This window comes from Brassica napus, chromosome A10 (assembly GCF_020379485.1).
Source record: "Brassica napus cultivar Da-Ae chromosome A10, Da-Ae, whole genome shotgun sequence".
In the NCBI taxonomy this organism is placed as follows: Eukaryota; Viridiplantae; Streptophyta; class Magnoliopsida; order Brassicales; family Brassicaceae; genus Brassica; species Brassica napus.
Window position 1 is genome coordinate 688,228 of NC_063443.1, and position 15,807 is coordinate 704,034.

At 27.0% G+C, this 15,807-nt stretch overlaps 2 protein-coding genes and 1 non-coding gene across 4 annotated transcripts; 1 reads left to right on the forward strand and 2 right to left on the reverse strand.

Annotated features, from left to right (window-relative positions):
• Positions 1–10,101: 10,101 nt before the first annotated feature.
• BNAA10G01170D (uncharacterized 17.2 kDa protein in melC2-rnhH intergenic region) lies at positions 10,102–11,744 on the reverse strand. Of its 2 annotated transcripts, none has more exons than XM_022693209.2 (7): positions 11,269–11,744; positions 11,076–11,175; positions 10,904–10,999; positions 10,756–10,808; positions 10,638–10,686; positions 10,455–10,547; positions 10,102–10,340 (listed from the first exon to the last, which is right to left on the reverse strand). In XM_022693209.2, the coding sequence occupies exons 1-6, from the start codon at positions 11,523–11,525 to the stop codon at positions 10,470–10,472; spliced, it is 633 nt and encodes a 210-aa protein (XP_022548930.2). In that variant the 5' UTR covers positions 11,526–11,744; the 3' UTR covers positions 10,102–10,340; positions 10,455–10,469. The 2 variants fall into 2 exon arrangements, with proteins under 2 accessions (XP_022548930.2, XP_013666366.2); XM_013810912.3 differs by having other exon boundaries at positions 10,500–10,547; positions 11,269–11,733.
• A 149-nt stretch (positions 11,745–11,893) lies between these two features.
• On the reverse strand, positions 11,894–13,486 carry LOC106370912. The gene is made up of 8 exons (XM_013810913.3): positions 13,128–13,486; positions 12,920–13,019; positions 12,739–12,834; positions 12,601–12,653; positions 12,449–12,497; positions 12,318–12,365; positions 12,145–12,226; positions 11,894–12,044 (listed from the first exon to the last, which is right to left on the reverse strand). Exons 1-7 carry the CDS (start codon positions 13,367–13,369, stop codon positions 12,152–12,154), a joined length of 663 nt encoding a protein of 220 aa, XP_013666367.1. The 5' UTR covers positions 13,370–13,486; the 3' UTR covers positions 11,894–12,044; positions 12,145–12,151.
• Positions 13,487–13,533: 47 nt separating this feature from the next.
• On the forward strand, positions 13,534–13,606 carry TRNAF-GAA. The gene has a single exon. It is a non-coding gene; the product is annotated as a tRNA-Phe (tRNA).
• Positions 13,607–15,807: the final 2,201 nt, after the last annotated feature.

The following is a 15,807-nucleotide window of genomic DNA, read 5'->3' on the forward strand; positions in this document are numbered from 1 at the left end:
ATTTTGATTATATAATTTGTTTGATATTATAGATATTTTGTTTTTTCATTTACAGATTCTACAGCCTATAAAAGGAAGATGTAGAGTTTTTGTCTAAAATACATAAGAAAAAGTTTTGCTTTATTTTTTTGGTTGTAGCTTTAAAAATAAAGCCAAAGCATGATTAATAAAACTAAATAAAAACTTTAACTTTTTTTTTTGGCAACAACAAAGAGACTCATATAGTCGCTGAATAGACTTTAAGTTTTAAAAGTAAAGCTACAGCATGATTGATAAAATTTAGTGATTTAAAAATAAATAAAACTAAAGTAGAGAGATAAAGCCCAACCAATCACTCCATATATATTAATCTGCTACAATACAATTTTCAAAAAAAACTAAATATCATAAAATTTATAATAATTCATAAAACCGTACTGTAAAAAGTTAAATAATTTTTAAATAAATAAACAACAAAAATATCAATAGGTTAATATATGAATATTACAATTACATCAAATTGCATTAAGTTATAAAATTATATATATAATATTACGTACATATAAAAAAATATTATCAAACATCTATTTTAATATAATATATTATACTCTAAATATATTTTACAAAACATAAAAATATAAATGGATATTTTATAAAATCTATGGTTTATAAATTTACATTGAACGCAAGTTAAATCAAACACCCGCGCATGGGCGCGGGTCAAGATCTAGTGTGTAGTTAAAGTTCACGTCCAAACGGTTTAATCTTGGAACATAGCAATGTAAAGACAGTGTTCACAAGGTCCATGAACTTGGTTAACCTTGTAAATATCAGTCTATCGTATTATTGTTTAATGCAGATATAATTAATGACTACTCCTTCCGTTGCTTAATTTAATGATAGACTTTTTAGAAAAAAAATTTGTTTTACAAAAATGTATTTTTTGTGTTTTCTATGAAAATTGTAAATTTCAAAAAAATTAATTGATTTTATTGAATTACTATTGGTTAAAAATTATTAAAAATTAAAAATTACAGAAAACGATATATTTATTATGGTAGTTTAATGTGTTTTTTTAATATGTGTGAAAATAGTAAAAAGTTTTATTTTTGTAGAATAGATGAAGTACTAGTTAATCTCAATAGTTTGTTATTTGTAATAGACTATCATTTTTAGCTTCGAGGGTTGTGCTAGTGTCGCCGTCACTACACCCTTGAATCCAAACCTGATTATCATACTAGGATTAGTATTATTAATAAACTCTAATTAGCCTCTTAATGCGTAATGATAAAAAACAGTTCTCGTCGTAGCTTTTGTCTTTATGTAATTAATAAGTACTTATATACTCCTAAAGTTTCTTTAAAATGCACATCTTTAAAATGGAGGGTTTACAATATTTTTTCTTCCCTTTTTATTTTAGTTTATCCACGCTTTGAAAAACTTTTCTGAATACGCGACGAAACATTTAACATGTAAAAAGAAGTATTCTCCACTAAAGATAATTGAGAAGAAAAATGAAATACAGTTCTTACGATAACTTTTTTTAGATATATAGCTCGATTATTTTTCAAAGAGAAAATAAAAGGAGGATGTCCACGAGTGGGTTATATCTAACGTCTTTCGGCTTCTTCAGTGGCCCAGTTCATTTTAATGATTTAATATAAATAGAGAAGGTGAGGAACGAATGATTTTTTAAAATGAATAATTTTGTTGCCCAAAAAAAAAAGAATAATTGATTGGTTATAAAAATAGAATATAAATTTGTATAACCCACCAACCATTATTGACTGTATACCCAGAAAACACTATTGTATGATCGTATTCGAGAATTTCACCGCCCCTCTTTGCACTTTTCGGTGGAACTCAATTATGTCTGGTCTCCTCTCTCATCTTCTTCCCTTCTCTCTCTTTTCTCAAAAACAAATTTATAATATTATAGGCTTTTAACACATACTTGTACTTACCCTGTATCTAATGGATTATGAATTTATAAATTCCAAACCTACATACTGCGTATAGTTTTCGGTTTCTTACAATACTTCATTTTTTTCATTTACCAATTTCCACCTCACTTATCTATACTATTATTTATGAAGTGATTTTGCTGATTTGTCACATTCTCCATGATTTTAAATAATTTTTGCTTATTTTTCATATTCTTATTATTTTTAACTTAAATATTTAATTTATTAACTGAAATAATATAACTATTTCGAAATTTCTAATTAATTTATTAATTTAAATAATATAACTATGATTTTGCTGATTTGTCACATTCTCCATGATTTTATATAATTTTTCTTATTTTTCATATTCTTATTAGTTTTTAGCTTAATTATTTAATTTATTAATTTAAATAATATAACATTTCGAAATTTCTAGTTAATTTATTAATTTAAATAATATAACTATTTTAAATTTCTAACTGGAACTATAATTATAATTATTTTAACTTTCACAAGTTTCTTATTATTTTTAAGCTTAAATCATTAATTTATTATTTTGAATAATATAACTAGCTTGAACATTCTAATTGGAACTAGAATTATAATTATTTGAACTTTCACAAGTGAAGACCAATTCTTATTTTAATGTGACGTAAGAGGTTTTAAACTCTATAGTTTCATTTTCATTCATTCCAAGTTGTATCGGTTATAATTTTTGTTTCATCCTCTAGGTATAGTGTTTTCTGGTTGTTTCAATTGTTTGCATTCTCTTAATCACTTTCATGCTGATGTGGACGTTCTCTTTTCAGTGGTTTAATCATTTTGTGCAGGTCAAACAATATTATTGGTTGGAGTTGTTTACATTAACGGTTATATGAACAACATCAAAATAGAAAACATGTTATATTTAATAAGTTTAGAGAGTTGTCTATGTTATCATGTTATAAACATGTGTTAATAGTTTAGTTTCTAAAACGGCTAAAGTAGATATATTCTTAATGAATAATTAGATTTATCATTATATATTAATTATAATAATAAAACTATCATTATATTTTTTTTAAATTGAATGTAAACTTATGAAATATTAAAATAAGTTAATGTATACATTTATCAAGTAAACTAATGAAATATTACCATTATCTCAATTCGTTTTTTAAAAAGCTTTCTTCTAAATTATCATTGAACTTTATTATTATTATTATTTATTTTTTACTTGGATATGTGTGTTTCAATGTTTTTTGGTAATTTAATACATTTTCTGGTTCAAAAATACAAAGTAGATTAAGAAAGACCAAAAGTTCACATTTTCCATTGTAAAGAAAAAAGTTCATATTTTTACTTTACTTTATTGTATGCAATATTTGATATGCGGTTATGCTCTCATGGTTTCATTGTTTTATGGTTTTGCTTTGTGTTAAGAAAACGTAGATCGAAATAAAATCAAAGAAAACTAAAATGATTAAGAATATAAAAAATAAGTTATCATCATCATGTTTAAATCATAATAGATATATTACTAATTATTAGCAAAACGATTATGCACGCATGTGCGGACAAAACACCTAGTTTTGTTTAATAAATATAGTGATTATTATTAGTGAAACAGTTATTAATTAACTGATTATGTATATTTGTTTTGGACTACCCTTTATTATTAACAAGTTTTTTGGTTTTGTGATATGTAAATAATCTATTCCCAAACACAGCACTATGTTTCAGCTGAGATCTAGTAACTTAAAATTTTCGAACGTCCTTTTCTACTTGGTTAATATTATCACAATTGAGTTTTGCAACTAGTACTTGATATTCGGTTTTTAATCGAAAGAAATGGTTTCACCTGTTTGAGCAATATGTGGCCAGCTACTTGTAAACCTACATCTTGTCGTTTTACTGAAATCTCGTTTGAATATGTATCAAGATATATGCCAATTTACTAGGACAATATCACGAAGTATTCCTTTTCTCTAAACCTTTGTTAAGAACTTGTAAGAAAATTGAAAAACGTTAAACTAAAATTTTGGATAAGTAATGGTTTTGGATTAAAAATTAACAGCGATTTTAGGTCGATTTAACCAAACTATTCATGATTATATAGACAAAAAAATCTGGAAACATTATGTTCTTAAGATAAAATATCAATTAATTTTCCTGATGGTATGATGTTATTTGATATGAAAAAGCATAACTTAAAAAGCTTATTCTCTTTTTTTATTAACCAACTATTTAATTAAAATTTATCTGCCAATTACCTAATTTCAATTACACATATACCTAATTTTATCGTCTTAGTAAATTTAATTTAGCCACTCTATAATATCATATAAGAACATAATGGATTTAATTATTTGTTCAACAAGATCATTATGAAATTTTACGTGCATCTTGTGACCTCATCCTCCACACAGAAATGGCGGCTACATTACGATATAATAAAGCCAATGGTTTTTTTTTTTGATATCTAAAGCTAATGAATTTGCTAAAATGATTGCGTAGGTTAAGTACGGATCTTATTATACAAAATTATATTTTTCAAAGTTGCTAATTAACATGATCGCGATACAGGCAATTATATATTTTAAGATTGTGACATGTGTTAATCTATCTCGAAACTAAACCTATATATACTAAGATATTAACAAAAAAAGAATTTTATTAAAAAGTAATTAAAATATTATTTAATAATAATTATCCTTTTTTAAAATCCTAATCAAAAAATAATTGCAAAAAACTATTTGATAATAATTTTTTTATAATATTGTGACATGTGTTTAAATATATAATGATTAAACATATATATAATAAGATAATAAAAATGAATTTTGATAAAAACTACTTTTAAAATTGATTTAATAGTATTTTTTTTAATATTTAGTAGTAATTATTTTAGAAATTTACTTTTTACAAAATCCTAAAACAAAATTGAAAACCATTTATTTAATAGAATTTTCCTTTTCTAAAAGTTTGGTTCTTCAAAATTTTTAGTTCATAAGATCGCGATACATGGTAATTATATATTTTAAAAATGTGACATATGTTAATTTATCTCATAATTAAAAAATATATATTAAGATATTAAAAAAAATCATTAAAAAGTAATTAAAATATTATTTAATAGTAATTTCCATTTTAAAAATTCTAATCAAAAGATAATTGCAAAGACTATTTGATAAAAAATTTCCTTATAATATTGTGACATGTGTTTAAATATAAAATAATTAAAAATATATATAATAAGATAATAAACCGAATTTTGATAAAAACAACTTTTAAAAATTATTTAATAGTAAAACTATTTTTTTTTAAAAAATAGTAGTAATTATTTTAGAAATTTTCTTTTTCCAAAATCCTATAAAAATATTTGAAAACAATTTAAGAGAGTATTTGATGATGAACATACAAAAAATTATTTAATTAACAAAATAAGTGTAAAATTAGTATTAATACGAAATGTAAATTTTCTTTATTAAAAAGTAATTATTTGATAGCAATTAATTTTTTCTGAAATTCTACAGAGAAGATAATTATAATATGTTATATGATAGTAATTTTCTTTTTCTAAAATCTTAAACAAAATTATAAAAGAGTATTTAATATTATTTTTTAACTGTAAATAAAAATGATATTTATAAAATAGAATTTTTTCTAATAAAAAAATCCTAACAAAATTTTTTTTAAAGAATTATTTAATAAAACATTAAATTATTACATAATAACATGTATAATTTTGTCATTGACTCGATTGATGTATTTGACTTTCATTTCTTTTTACTTTTCATTATGTTTCTTATTTCGGGTTGTATTTAGTTTAAACGTTTAGATATAGTATTTTATCTAATCCTAAGTACAAATTTTATAACAATTCATCTATGTACCATGACTATAGAATACAAATATTAACTTAAATTTATGTGTAAAAATGGGTTTTAGTTATAAAATAAATCTCTCAAACAACATATGCAAAAAAAATTATAAAACTATAATAAAATTATTTATTATTTTATATTTTTTATTAAAATTAAAACATCACACAAAATCTGTTGCAACACAACGGACTCATATCTTGTACTTTATAAAGATGTGATTAAGCATATAATTAAATTTGGTGTGTATATATTATATTACATTGTGTGTATATATATATATATAAATATATAAAAATATACTACTATTTGAGAAGTGAATTTACTTTTTTTTGTCATCTTATCCATGATTTTAATGAATTTTCTTATTTGTCGTTTTTCATGATTTTAGGATAAGTCATTAGTTTAATTAATATTGTTATTTAAATATATATATATATATATCTTGATATATTTAAAATAATTAATAAACATTAACCCATTCTACCATTACTTTAATATAAAATTATTGTGATATTTAAGATATTTAATAAATAAATATTAACAATTGATATTAACAATAACTACCGATAATATCATAATTATGTTTATCTATATTTAGTTTATGAATTTAGTGACTAATATTATAAAAGTTTTTCGGGGAAATTACATGTTTACCACTTTCATGGTACCACTTTTCATTTTTACCACCACTAAAGAGACATTTTCAAAAATATATTCTTCATTAAGTGGCAAAAGACTCTTATGCCCTTAATATTTATATATATAATAAATTATTATTTAAATAAAAAAAAGTAAAAATTAAAAAATTAAAAAATAAAAAATAAATAAAAAATAAATAAAATAAAATAAATAAAAAACAATAAAATAAAAATAAAAAACAATAATTTTTTTTTTATGTTTTCGAATTATACTTTTTCAAATTCGAATTTTTTTATAAATTTTTTTTTGAAGCTTTTTTCGAATTTTTTTTTTTTCAAATTTCTTTTTGAAAAACGAAAATTATGTTTGAAACTATTTTTAAAAAAAAATTATATATTTTTTAAGTATTTATTTATATATTTATTAGAATCCTAAATTTCGCATTCCAAAAACTCTACCCCACCCCTCAACTCTAAATCCTAAGTCTAGATTAGTTAAACCCAAGGGTATAATTGTCTTTTATCCTTCATTAAAAGTAAGTGTAAAAGTGGTTAGTGTAAACATGAAAAGTGGTACTATGAATGTGCTATTTGTGGTAATTTCCCAAGTTTTTCTTTTTGTTAGAAATAGTTATCCAAATACATATTATTATAAAATTTATATATAAGTATACTATTATATTTTAATTAATTGGTTTTTTTGTTTATTCGGTTAATATATTGAACCATATCCATATACTGCGGTTTCTTAAAAATAACATCCGTTTGGTGTATTCAGTACTACCAAATCCAAACTATTTTTCTATTCCAGTTCAGTAAGGTTTTAAATGGTTCGATTTTACCTGATTGATCACCCTTAGGTTGTTGTAATTTTGTTAATGTTTTGTGGGTTGTGATTGTTTATAATCCTTTTAATGCCACTGGAATTGTTTTTTTTTTTTTTTGACAGCAAAGTATTTACAGACTCATGTTGACTCTGTAAACCAGATCGGTAACTCCGCATCCATGTGTACGACAAAAGACGGTTGTTTCCTAGTACTGCGTGCTAAGCTATCCGCCCGAAGGTTCGCCGTCCGAGGTACATGGACGATGTCTGAGTTGAGGAAGCTTCCTTTGAGAAGCTTGATGTCTTCCAGATAGCTTTCAAATGTTGGCCATTCTTCTGGTTCCGAAACCATCTTCACCAATTGAGAACAATCCGTTGCAAACGTTACTTGAAACTGTCTTAAATTTTTCGTACATTTCATTGCCCAAATCAATGCCACTGGAATTGTTTTCAGTCTAAATACAATAAAAAATTTAAATTTCAAATCCAAGTTTCTTAATTTGATTATTATTATAGAAATTTTTTGATCCAAAATCTACATTATATAAATAAAACTATAAAGTTAAAGAATATAATTAATATATTGATTACCAATATAAATATTAAAGTTTATAATATTAATTAATTTTTAATCTAATATAGTAATTCATTTATAAATATAAAAATTAAATTTTTTTAAGTATGAATATATATTAGTCCGCACAAGATGTGTGACATCAACTAGTATCTTTCATATTGAAGTTTATAATATTAGTTAATTTTTATTCTAATATAGTAATTTATTTTTAAGTATAAGTGTATATTAGTACGCACAAGATGTGTAACATCAACTAGTATCGAATGTAAAAACAACTAGCAGAACATGTTTGTGAGTGCGGAAAAAATGTTAGAAGACAGAACAGTTTATCAAGTTAAATCAGTTAGCCATATATTTTGTTTGTACTCTTAATTTGTTATATTTATAAATTTAAATAAATGAAAATTCTATGATATAAAATACATTTAGAAATAAGAAAAACTAAAATATTTTTTACTGATCTTATGAATTATATGTAAATATAACTACTTTTTAGTTAATAACATCAAAACTTGTTAGACTTTATATTAGCCTCTAAGATAACCGGGTACTGAGCATTATAAAAAGGTGGAATGCATCTATTTCCTAAAACTATTTTATTGAGCTACGGTAATATTTAGGTTGATTTTCTTAACCAAATCAGCATATACTATGTTATTATATTTTGTAGAATATTGTATTTTTCTTATTTTTGTCACATTTGTGAAATTGTGTGTTGAAAATAGAAGGTAAAGTCATAATCTAAGATGGAGATCCATATGAAGAAGTTGGTCCCTATAAGGCACGAGGCTAGGTTAAGTGCTTAAGAATACCTATAAGCTAGAAGACTCTAACCTGTCTATGAAGAGTATGGAAGATGTGGCATGCTTCTTTACAAATATACGGGTATATATATATATATATATGTAAGCATTAACCTTGTGGATGTGAAATAATTTATGTTCTTTTTCATATGCATTTTTTTCTAATTATTGATCCGGTCGGTTCCAAAGAAATGCATTTAGTACTGTATAGTGGATATGTTATCACATTATCTGTTCCGAATTAAATGTTTTAATATTAAAAGATTGAGCAATCGTATGTTACGATCCACCATGTTAATCATCTAAACTGAAATCCAAATTTATGCAAGCTAAACAATAATAATCTAGGTTCCAAAAAGAATCATACTTATTATCGACATGAATACACATTGAATCCCAAAAAATTACCGATAGATACGTTTTGGTTAAAATTGTGAGTGTGAATAGGAGATTGACACCTTATATTTACTTAGATACCGTATACATTTTATATACACATGTGGGTATAAAATTGTGAGTGTGAATAGGAGATTGACACTTCCTACTTATGCCCCCAATCTAGAGGATTTGGTAGCTATACACTTTGCTTCATCTCCAGTGCACGTCTCCATAGTCCATACTTTGCTCCATCTTCTAATTTATCCAAAGATCGCTATCACTAATATATACGTAGAAGTTTTCTTGGTTCACCAATAACTTGAGAGATTTTACAGTAGACTAAATATCCTTTAAAATCAATTTTTCTGTCTAATTCCTCTAAGTTTCGAACTACTGTTTAAAATTATACCGGAAACGTGTTCAGTTGAAAAAGGCAATCTATAATTTGTACACATTAAATTTTAAATGCGATAAATCGTTAAATCTATATGTGATTCCGTAATTTAAATGCAAACTCGTTATTTTATATTTTACATAAAATGACGTATCAAATAAAAGTATGACATGATGTTTAGTATATTAATGTATTACTGATCTTTGTAAGAGTTTACAAGAATATTTTGTCTTTTGTGCAATTGGTTTGCCATCTGACGAAAAATCTAAACATAACTAGCGAGACTTTTCAACCGTATAAACGAACGGGCCACATTATACATACACAAGAGTGGAGATGTCGGCTACATTCGAAATGATTATAGGAGACTTGTGTGATATATCCGCATGAGTTTACCCCACTCATTTACTGTTTCTTCCACTCCTCAGTTGCTTTGAGAGTTGAGTTGATACTCTCTTTCTCTTCCTTCTATTAATGAGGGCCATTCAAAAATATTTAGAATTGTCATAGCCCTAAGTATAAATGGATTTTAGACCCAAGATTAGGATTTAGGAACTAAGTAAGACAAACATCGCATGAGAACAAACTCTGTTTTAAGTCGTTTGACTTATGCTAATAATCATTATCATTTCTTTATAAAAAATTTGGTGTAAATTTCTTTATAAAATTAGTAACGAAAACGTATGCATTGGAATAATATTCAACAAATATTTGTTTTGATAGATAGATATTTAGAAATAACAACATTATATCATGTTTGGACATGTTGCCTCCCAACAAAAAGCAAAAACAAAACACACTACAGAAAAAGAACAATTTATTTGGATTAATGCACATAACGTAATGTTTGTTTATGCCTTAAGTGGTCTTCACGAAGGCAGCAAAACTTTCCAATCCTCCACGAATAAGCCCCTCCATAAACGGTTTCATTAACTGAAAAGTTTTAAACATACATAATATATACTGAGACAAAATGTTGAGTAGAAAAAAAATTAAACGAGACAAGAAAAAAATACATAAATAACTACATTAACGTATCTTGCTTACGAAATAATCTATCATTCACAACATGGAGAATACTAGTAGGCTTACGAATGCAACTGGAGCAAAAGCATGTGGAACTTCAAATGAAAAGTTGATCTGAAAAAGGAGTGAACAAACGAAACTAAAAACAATTTCATTATATGTAATGAAAATGCGAAAAAATAGTGACAAGATACAACTACTAACCTCTACCAAGCACGAGGAAGGGCCTCTGTGGAAAAATCGAACACTGCCTCTGTTTTGATAAATACATAAAAATTTTACTTTCCAAAATTAAACTTGTATAAACCAAATTTGAGTTTACCTATTCGCAAAGCCTTCGATAGATCTCCAATGCAGCTTTCGATCCGGGATTGGCTGTTGAGATGATTCAAGACTCATATAAAATGTTAGCTATTCAAATATCAAACAAGAGTAAGATAATCTGTTTGGTTCATGTAAAAAACTTTTACCTCCAAATTTTTTGCGAGAAAATAATATTCAAATTTTTTACCAAAAGACTCGAATTTCACCAAATAACGCGATAAATCCGGACTGCCCTCCACTGCCTAAGAGAAGCAAAAGATTGTTATAACCTGTGAAAGAGTGAAATCTTCTAAGACTCTCTTTCAGAGTAAGGCTTACCTCAACGGATGACAAAAACGGCAACCACTTAGGGAACAATTCACGATCCGCGTATAACTTGTAAGCCACGGAAGCTGGTGCGTCCACTACCATCTTTACCCTATTTAATCCAAACCAAAGAATTATATTACATAATCTCTCTAGAAAGTATAATATATTTTAACATTTTTTGTTGTCTTTTGAGAAATTTTACGTGATGTCTTGCCATTGTACATGGAGAAGTCTTTCCTCTTCGAGTCTATCAGCTTCTCTGCTGCGCATAACGGGTCTGAAGGGTTTAGGAGATGAAGAAGAACTTGAGGAACCATTGCTAGAGTTTAGGAGTTTTGCAGAGGCAGGTGATGAGGAAGAAGATAACGATGATAACAACATTGACCGAGATGAATAAGTTCTTCTGAAACAAGCAGCGGATTTGGTGGTTGGAGCTGTACCAGACGCTATTGATGACATCTTTTTAGTCTTAGAGAGAAAGAGATTTGGAACTGATCATATGGGGTATTCATAGATTTTTAGGAAGTAGGTTTGCTTTGGCCAAAGTACAAAATTAGGAACATGGACTTTTCAGGGACAAGCTCAATGTCCTTTAGTGTCTTTCTTTTAAATGTTATCACACTCCACGCAAAGTGTGTTGACGTGTTTAGACGATCAACTAGAATAGAAAGGAAGAAAGAAAAAAACTCTGCTTGCGTGACTTAATTTCTTGTTTGGTTTGTTTTGTTCTTTTAGGGGGTTCACTAGTTCACACTCACTCACCGCCATAATTTCTGGTTGGTTTATTGAATTTCTGTTTTTTCTTGGTGACCAAAAGTAGTTCTGTTATAAGAGAAATAAATATTGTAACTTTTAATAATACAAAAGTCAAGAGTAGACAAAGCCCTCCTTAATCATGGGGACAATAATCAAGTTCCAGACCATTTATAAGCCTAGAATCAGAAAGACACAGAGATGCATACATACATACAGAGGTTCCTGCAAATGCAAAGTGTTGATATTTTATTTCAGATAATGAAATGGTTTAGGTGTATTTAAGGTTTTGTTCAATAAGTGTGTTACGGAGCATAAAGCTGACCTTTTCTTTAAGTGGTTTTAGCCAATGTTGCAAATCTTTCAAGCCCACCTCTAAGCAAGGTTTCTAAAAAGGGCCGGAGCGCCTTAAATTGAGGCCAACAAAGAAAAAAACTATAAGAACAATAGTCTGTTCACATAGAGAGGTTTGAATGTGAAAAGAGCCAAGATACTCACCGATGCCACGGGGGTTAAAAGTGCAGGGACTTCATATGATACAGTTAGCTATATAGGATAAGCATGAGAGAATTATTCAACAAGTAGAGTGCTCGATGTGTAGTTAAAAAAAAAAATGGAATGTTGTTTACCTCAACAAGGCAAGATGAAGGACCTTTAGGGAAGAACCGAACACTGCCTCTGCATCAGTTAATAAATTAAAAATGTTAGTCTCAGACTCTCTCAGGTATAAAGAGAGAAGAAAAAGAAAAAAAAGTTGAACACTGATAATCTCTTGGCTTACTTATTAGGAAGACCTTCAAGAGATCTCCAATGGATTTTCTGATTAGGAGTAGGCTGCAACCAAAAAACAAAAAAAAGTCAAAACAGTTTACTTGACAAAACACAAAAGCTGTAAGATCTAAAAAGAATAATGGTTTGCCTGAAGATTGCGAGCAAGCCAAGAATACTTGATGTCTTGGCCAAAAGCATTGTACTTGAGTGACCAACGAGATAGATCAGGCTTGTCCTTTAACACCTAAAACCACAACACATTCAAAAGTAACTAAAAAGCTAAAAGCAAAAGAAGCTTTTCATAGATAGTTTGGAGAAATGAAAAGAACCTCAACGGATGAAATGAAAGGCATCCACTTGGGGAAAGATTCACGATCCAAGTAGAAGTTGTACGCTACTGATACTGGAATATCTACTTCCATCTTCACTCTGAAATTAGATTCATTTCAATTTCAATTCCAACACTACTGTTACTTAAAGGATCGAACTTTAGAAGTAAAATTTCGATCAAAGCAGAGCAAAAGAGAGAGACTTTACGTGCAGTCTTGCCACTCCATGGAAACGGATAAGCGTTTGTGAGTGTTGAATCTCGATCTTCGATTGAGAGGGGAGGAGCCATTTAGAGATTTGGGAAGCAACTGAGACTGAGAACAGTTGGGTTTACGAGGAGAAGGTAGAGCGAATCTGCGATTGGAGCAGATGGGTAAGTGGAGATTGGGGGTTTTACAGGATGCTGACAAGTGATTGATCGAGTTCATGTGTGTTGCTGTTACAGACATTGAAGCTGTTTTTGCCTCTTTGTTTTTTTTTCTTTTGATAAACTAAAAAAAAAGTTTAAAAACCTTCGCAACCACACAAATGCCGTCGGAGATTTAATCTGTTTAAACTATTATTCTTCCACATAAATGATGGTTTAATGGACAGTTTAAGTAATAGAACAACAGCGGGGATAGCTCAGTTGGGAGAGCGTCAGACTGAAGATCTGAAGGTCGCGTGTTCGATCCACGCTCACCGCAATTATTGTTTTTTTTAATTTTGTTTGCTTTGACTCAGCCCATTGGACCTTTCTTCTATTTTGAACCTTAGCAAACAGTTAATTAATAAAGCCCATTCAAGACCCAATATAATTGGTTTAAACTTTCAAAGTCCAAGCCGCAGAGCTTTGTATCATCTCTGGATTTGAAATACGAGACAACGTGAAGGTAATCACACAGTTAATGCAAATAGCATCTCGCGGGGAATTGGGAATTGCGGCCCCCATGACCACATCGGATATACATTAATTAAACCATATTCATTCAGCTTGGTTTTCAAGATAGTACCAAAAAAAATTCTCATGTGTGATGTGTTTGTAATGGTGACGCAAGCAGTGACGGTTTTGTTTGTTAAAGTTTGTTTTCGCAGACTTGGATATATTTAATACGTATATTAAGTAAGATCTTTTAAACACTCTCTCTTTAATTAGTAGGTTTTTATACACAAATTCTTTCCTACAAAAAAAGTTAACAAAATCTCACATTTTGCATGAAACTAATAAAATCTTAATACAGCAGATCACTATATAGGGTTAACTACCCCTGCAAGTTGCAACATCTTTATATATAGCCTAGGCTTTAAATTGATCCGACATGTGATTTTGTTTTTAATTATTGTATCACACCATTGACTTAGTATATTTAATTCATAGTGTATTTTTGGTCTTACAAGGGAGCAGTCAGCATTAAGTTAACTTCTTCTGAACGCATACAAGTAAACTTATATGACATCGGTTTGGTTACAAAGCTTTGAACATTATTATAATTTATTCTATAATATGGACTCATCATGCCATGTGTTCCTTATTATAGAAGACAACATAGACGGACGAATGATTATAATCACTCACTAATTGTATTATTTCGGTGCTCCAATATAAATACTAACTAGGTTAAGCATGCGCGGAATGAACATTATATATATAAATTATTTTATATATTATATGTTTATAATATATTATGAAATAATAAATATATATTGAATAATTAAAAAATTATTATCTACTACTTATATAATTAAATTGGTGTGAACATATAAATAAATTTAATAAATCAAAAAAATATTTTTTCTATTTGATATGATATATAATTAAATTTAAATGATAGTAACATATACATGGTATATGTTAATATTAATATTTATTAAATAATGCTTTTTGCTCATTTTTTTTTATCATTTGTATATGTTATAGCAAAAAATCTAAATTACTGATAACAAAATTTTTACTGTGGAAATAATAGTTTAAGTAATTTATAATATTTTAAAAAATTAAGTTGTCAATATTTTTTCAAATTTTTTTATCAAAAAAATGTTCAAAGTAAATTTCAAAATTATGATATTTATGTATTTTTATATGGCATATAGTTTAATTTAAAATGATGCATATATTTATATATCTTTTATTTTTGATACTTATTAAATGAGACTTTCAATTTATATTATTTGTAATTTATTTGTATCATGTCATAACAAAAGTTTTAAATCATAGATCACAAAATTTGAATGTGAAACTTTTAACAGTTTTAGTAATTTATACTCATTTTTAAAAATTCAAAATATAATATATAAATAATTTTTTTTAATTTTTAGTATATGGTTACTATGATTGTTTAATTTATTTTAATAGCTTAAAATTAAAAAATATAATTATAATACACACTTATTTTTATCAAATCTTTATTATTCAAAATTATTAATTGTCATATATACTTTATCCACATTAGGCAATTCCGTAATCTTATTTAAGGAAATAATAAATCATATTAATAATGTATTTATTATGGTTTAATAAAAAGCTTATTATATATTTAAATGGACCAACCTATTTCTCTAAGAATTCTAAGAATCATTCTAGTGATGACACGTGGTTACAAAAAAATGTTGTAATACTTCTCAAATAATATATAAAGGATAATGTAACAGTGAATAATAAAATGCCTTAGCGGCCAAGAAAATATGTTTTATCTCTCAAGGGGGTGAGATATGTTTTACTGCAATATATAAAGTTGACTTATTGCTTTGTTGCCAAGGAATTAGTCAAAGGTCCTTTAGAGTGAACATTCTCTCCATCTCCATTTGACACATAATGACACTGTTTTAATAATCGGACGTGATTATTCAAGATGCAATTGGCTCCTTGATAAGAGTATTTGATCATGATTTCTTTGGTTTTAGAAGAATA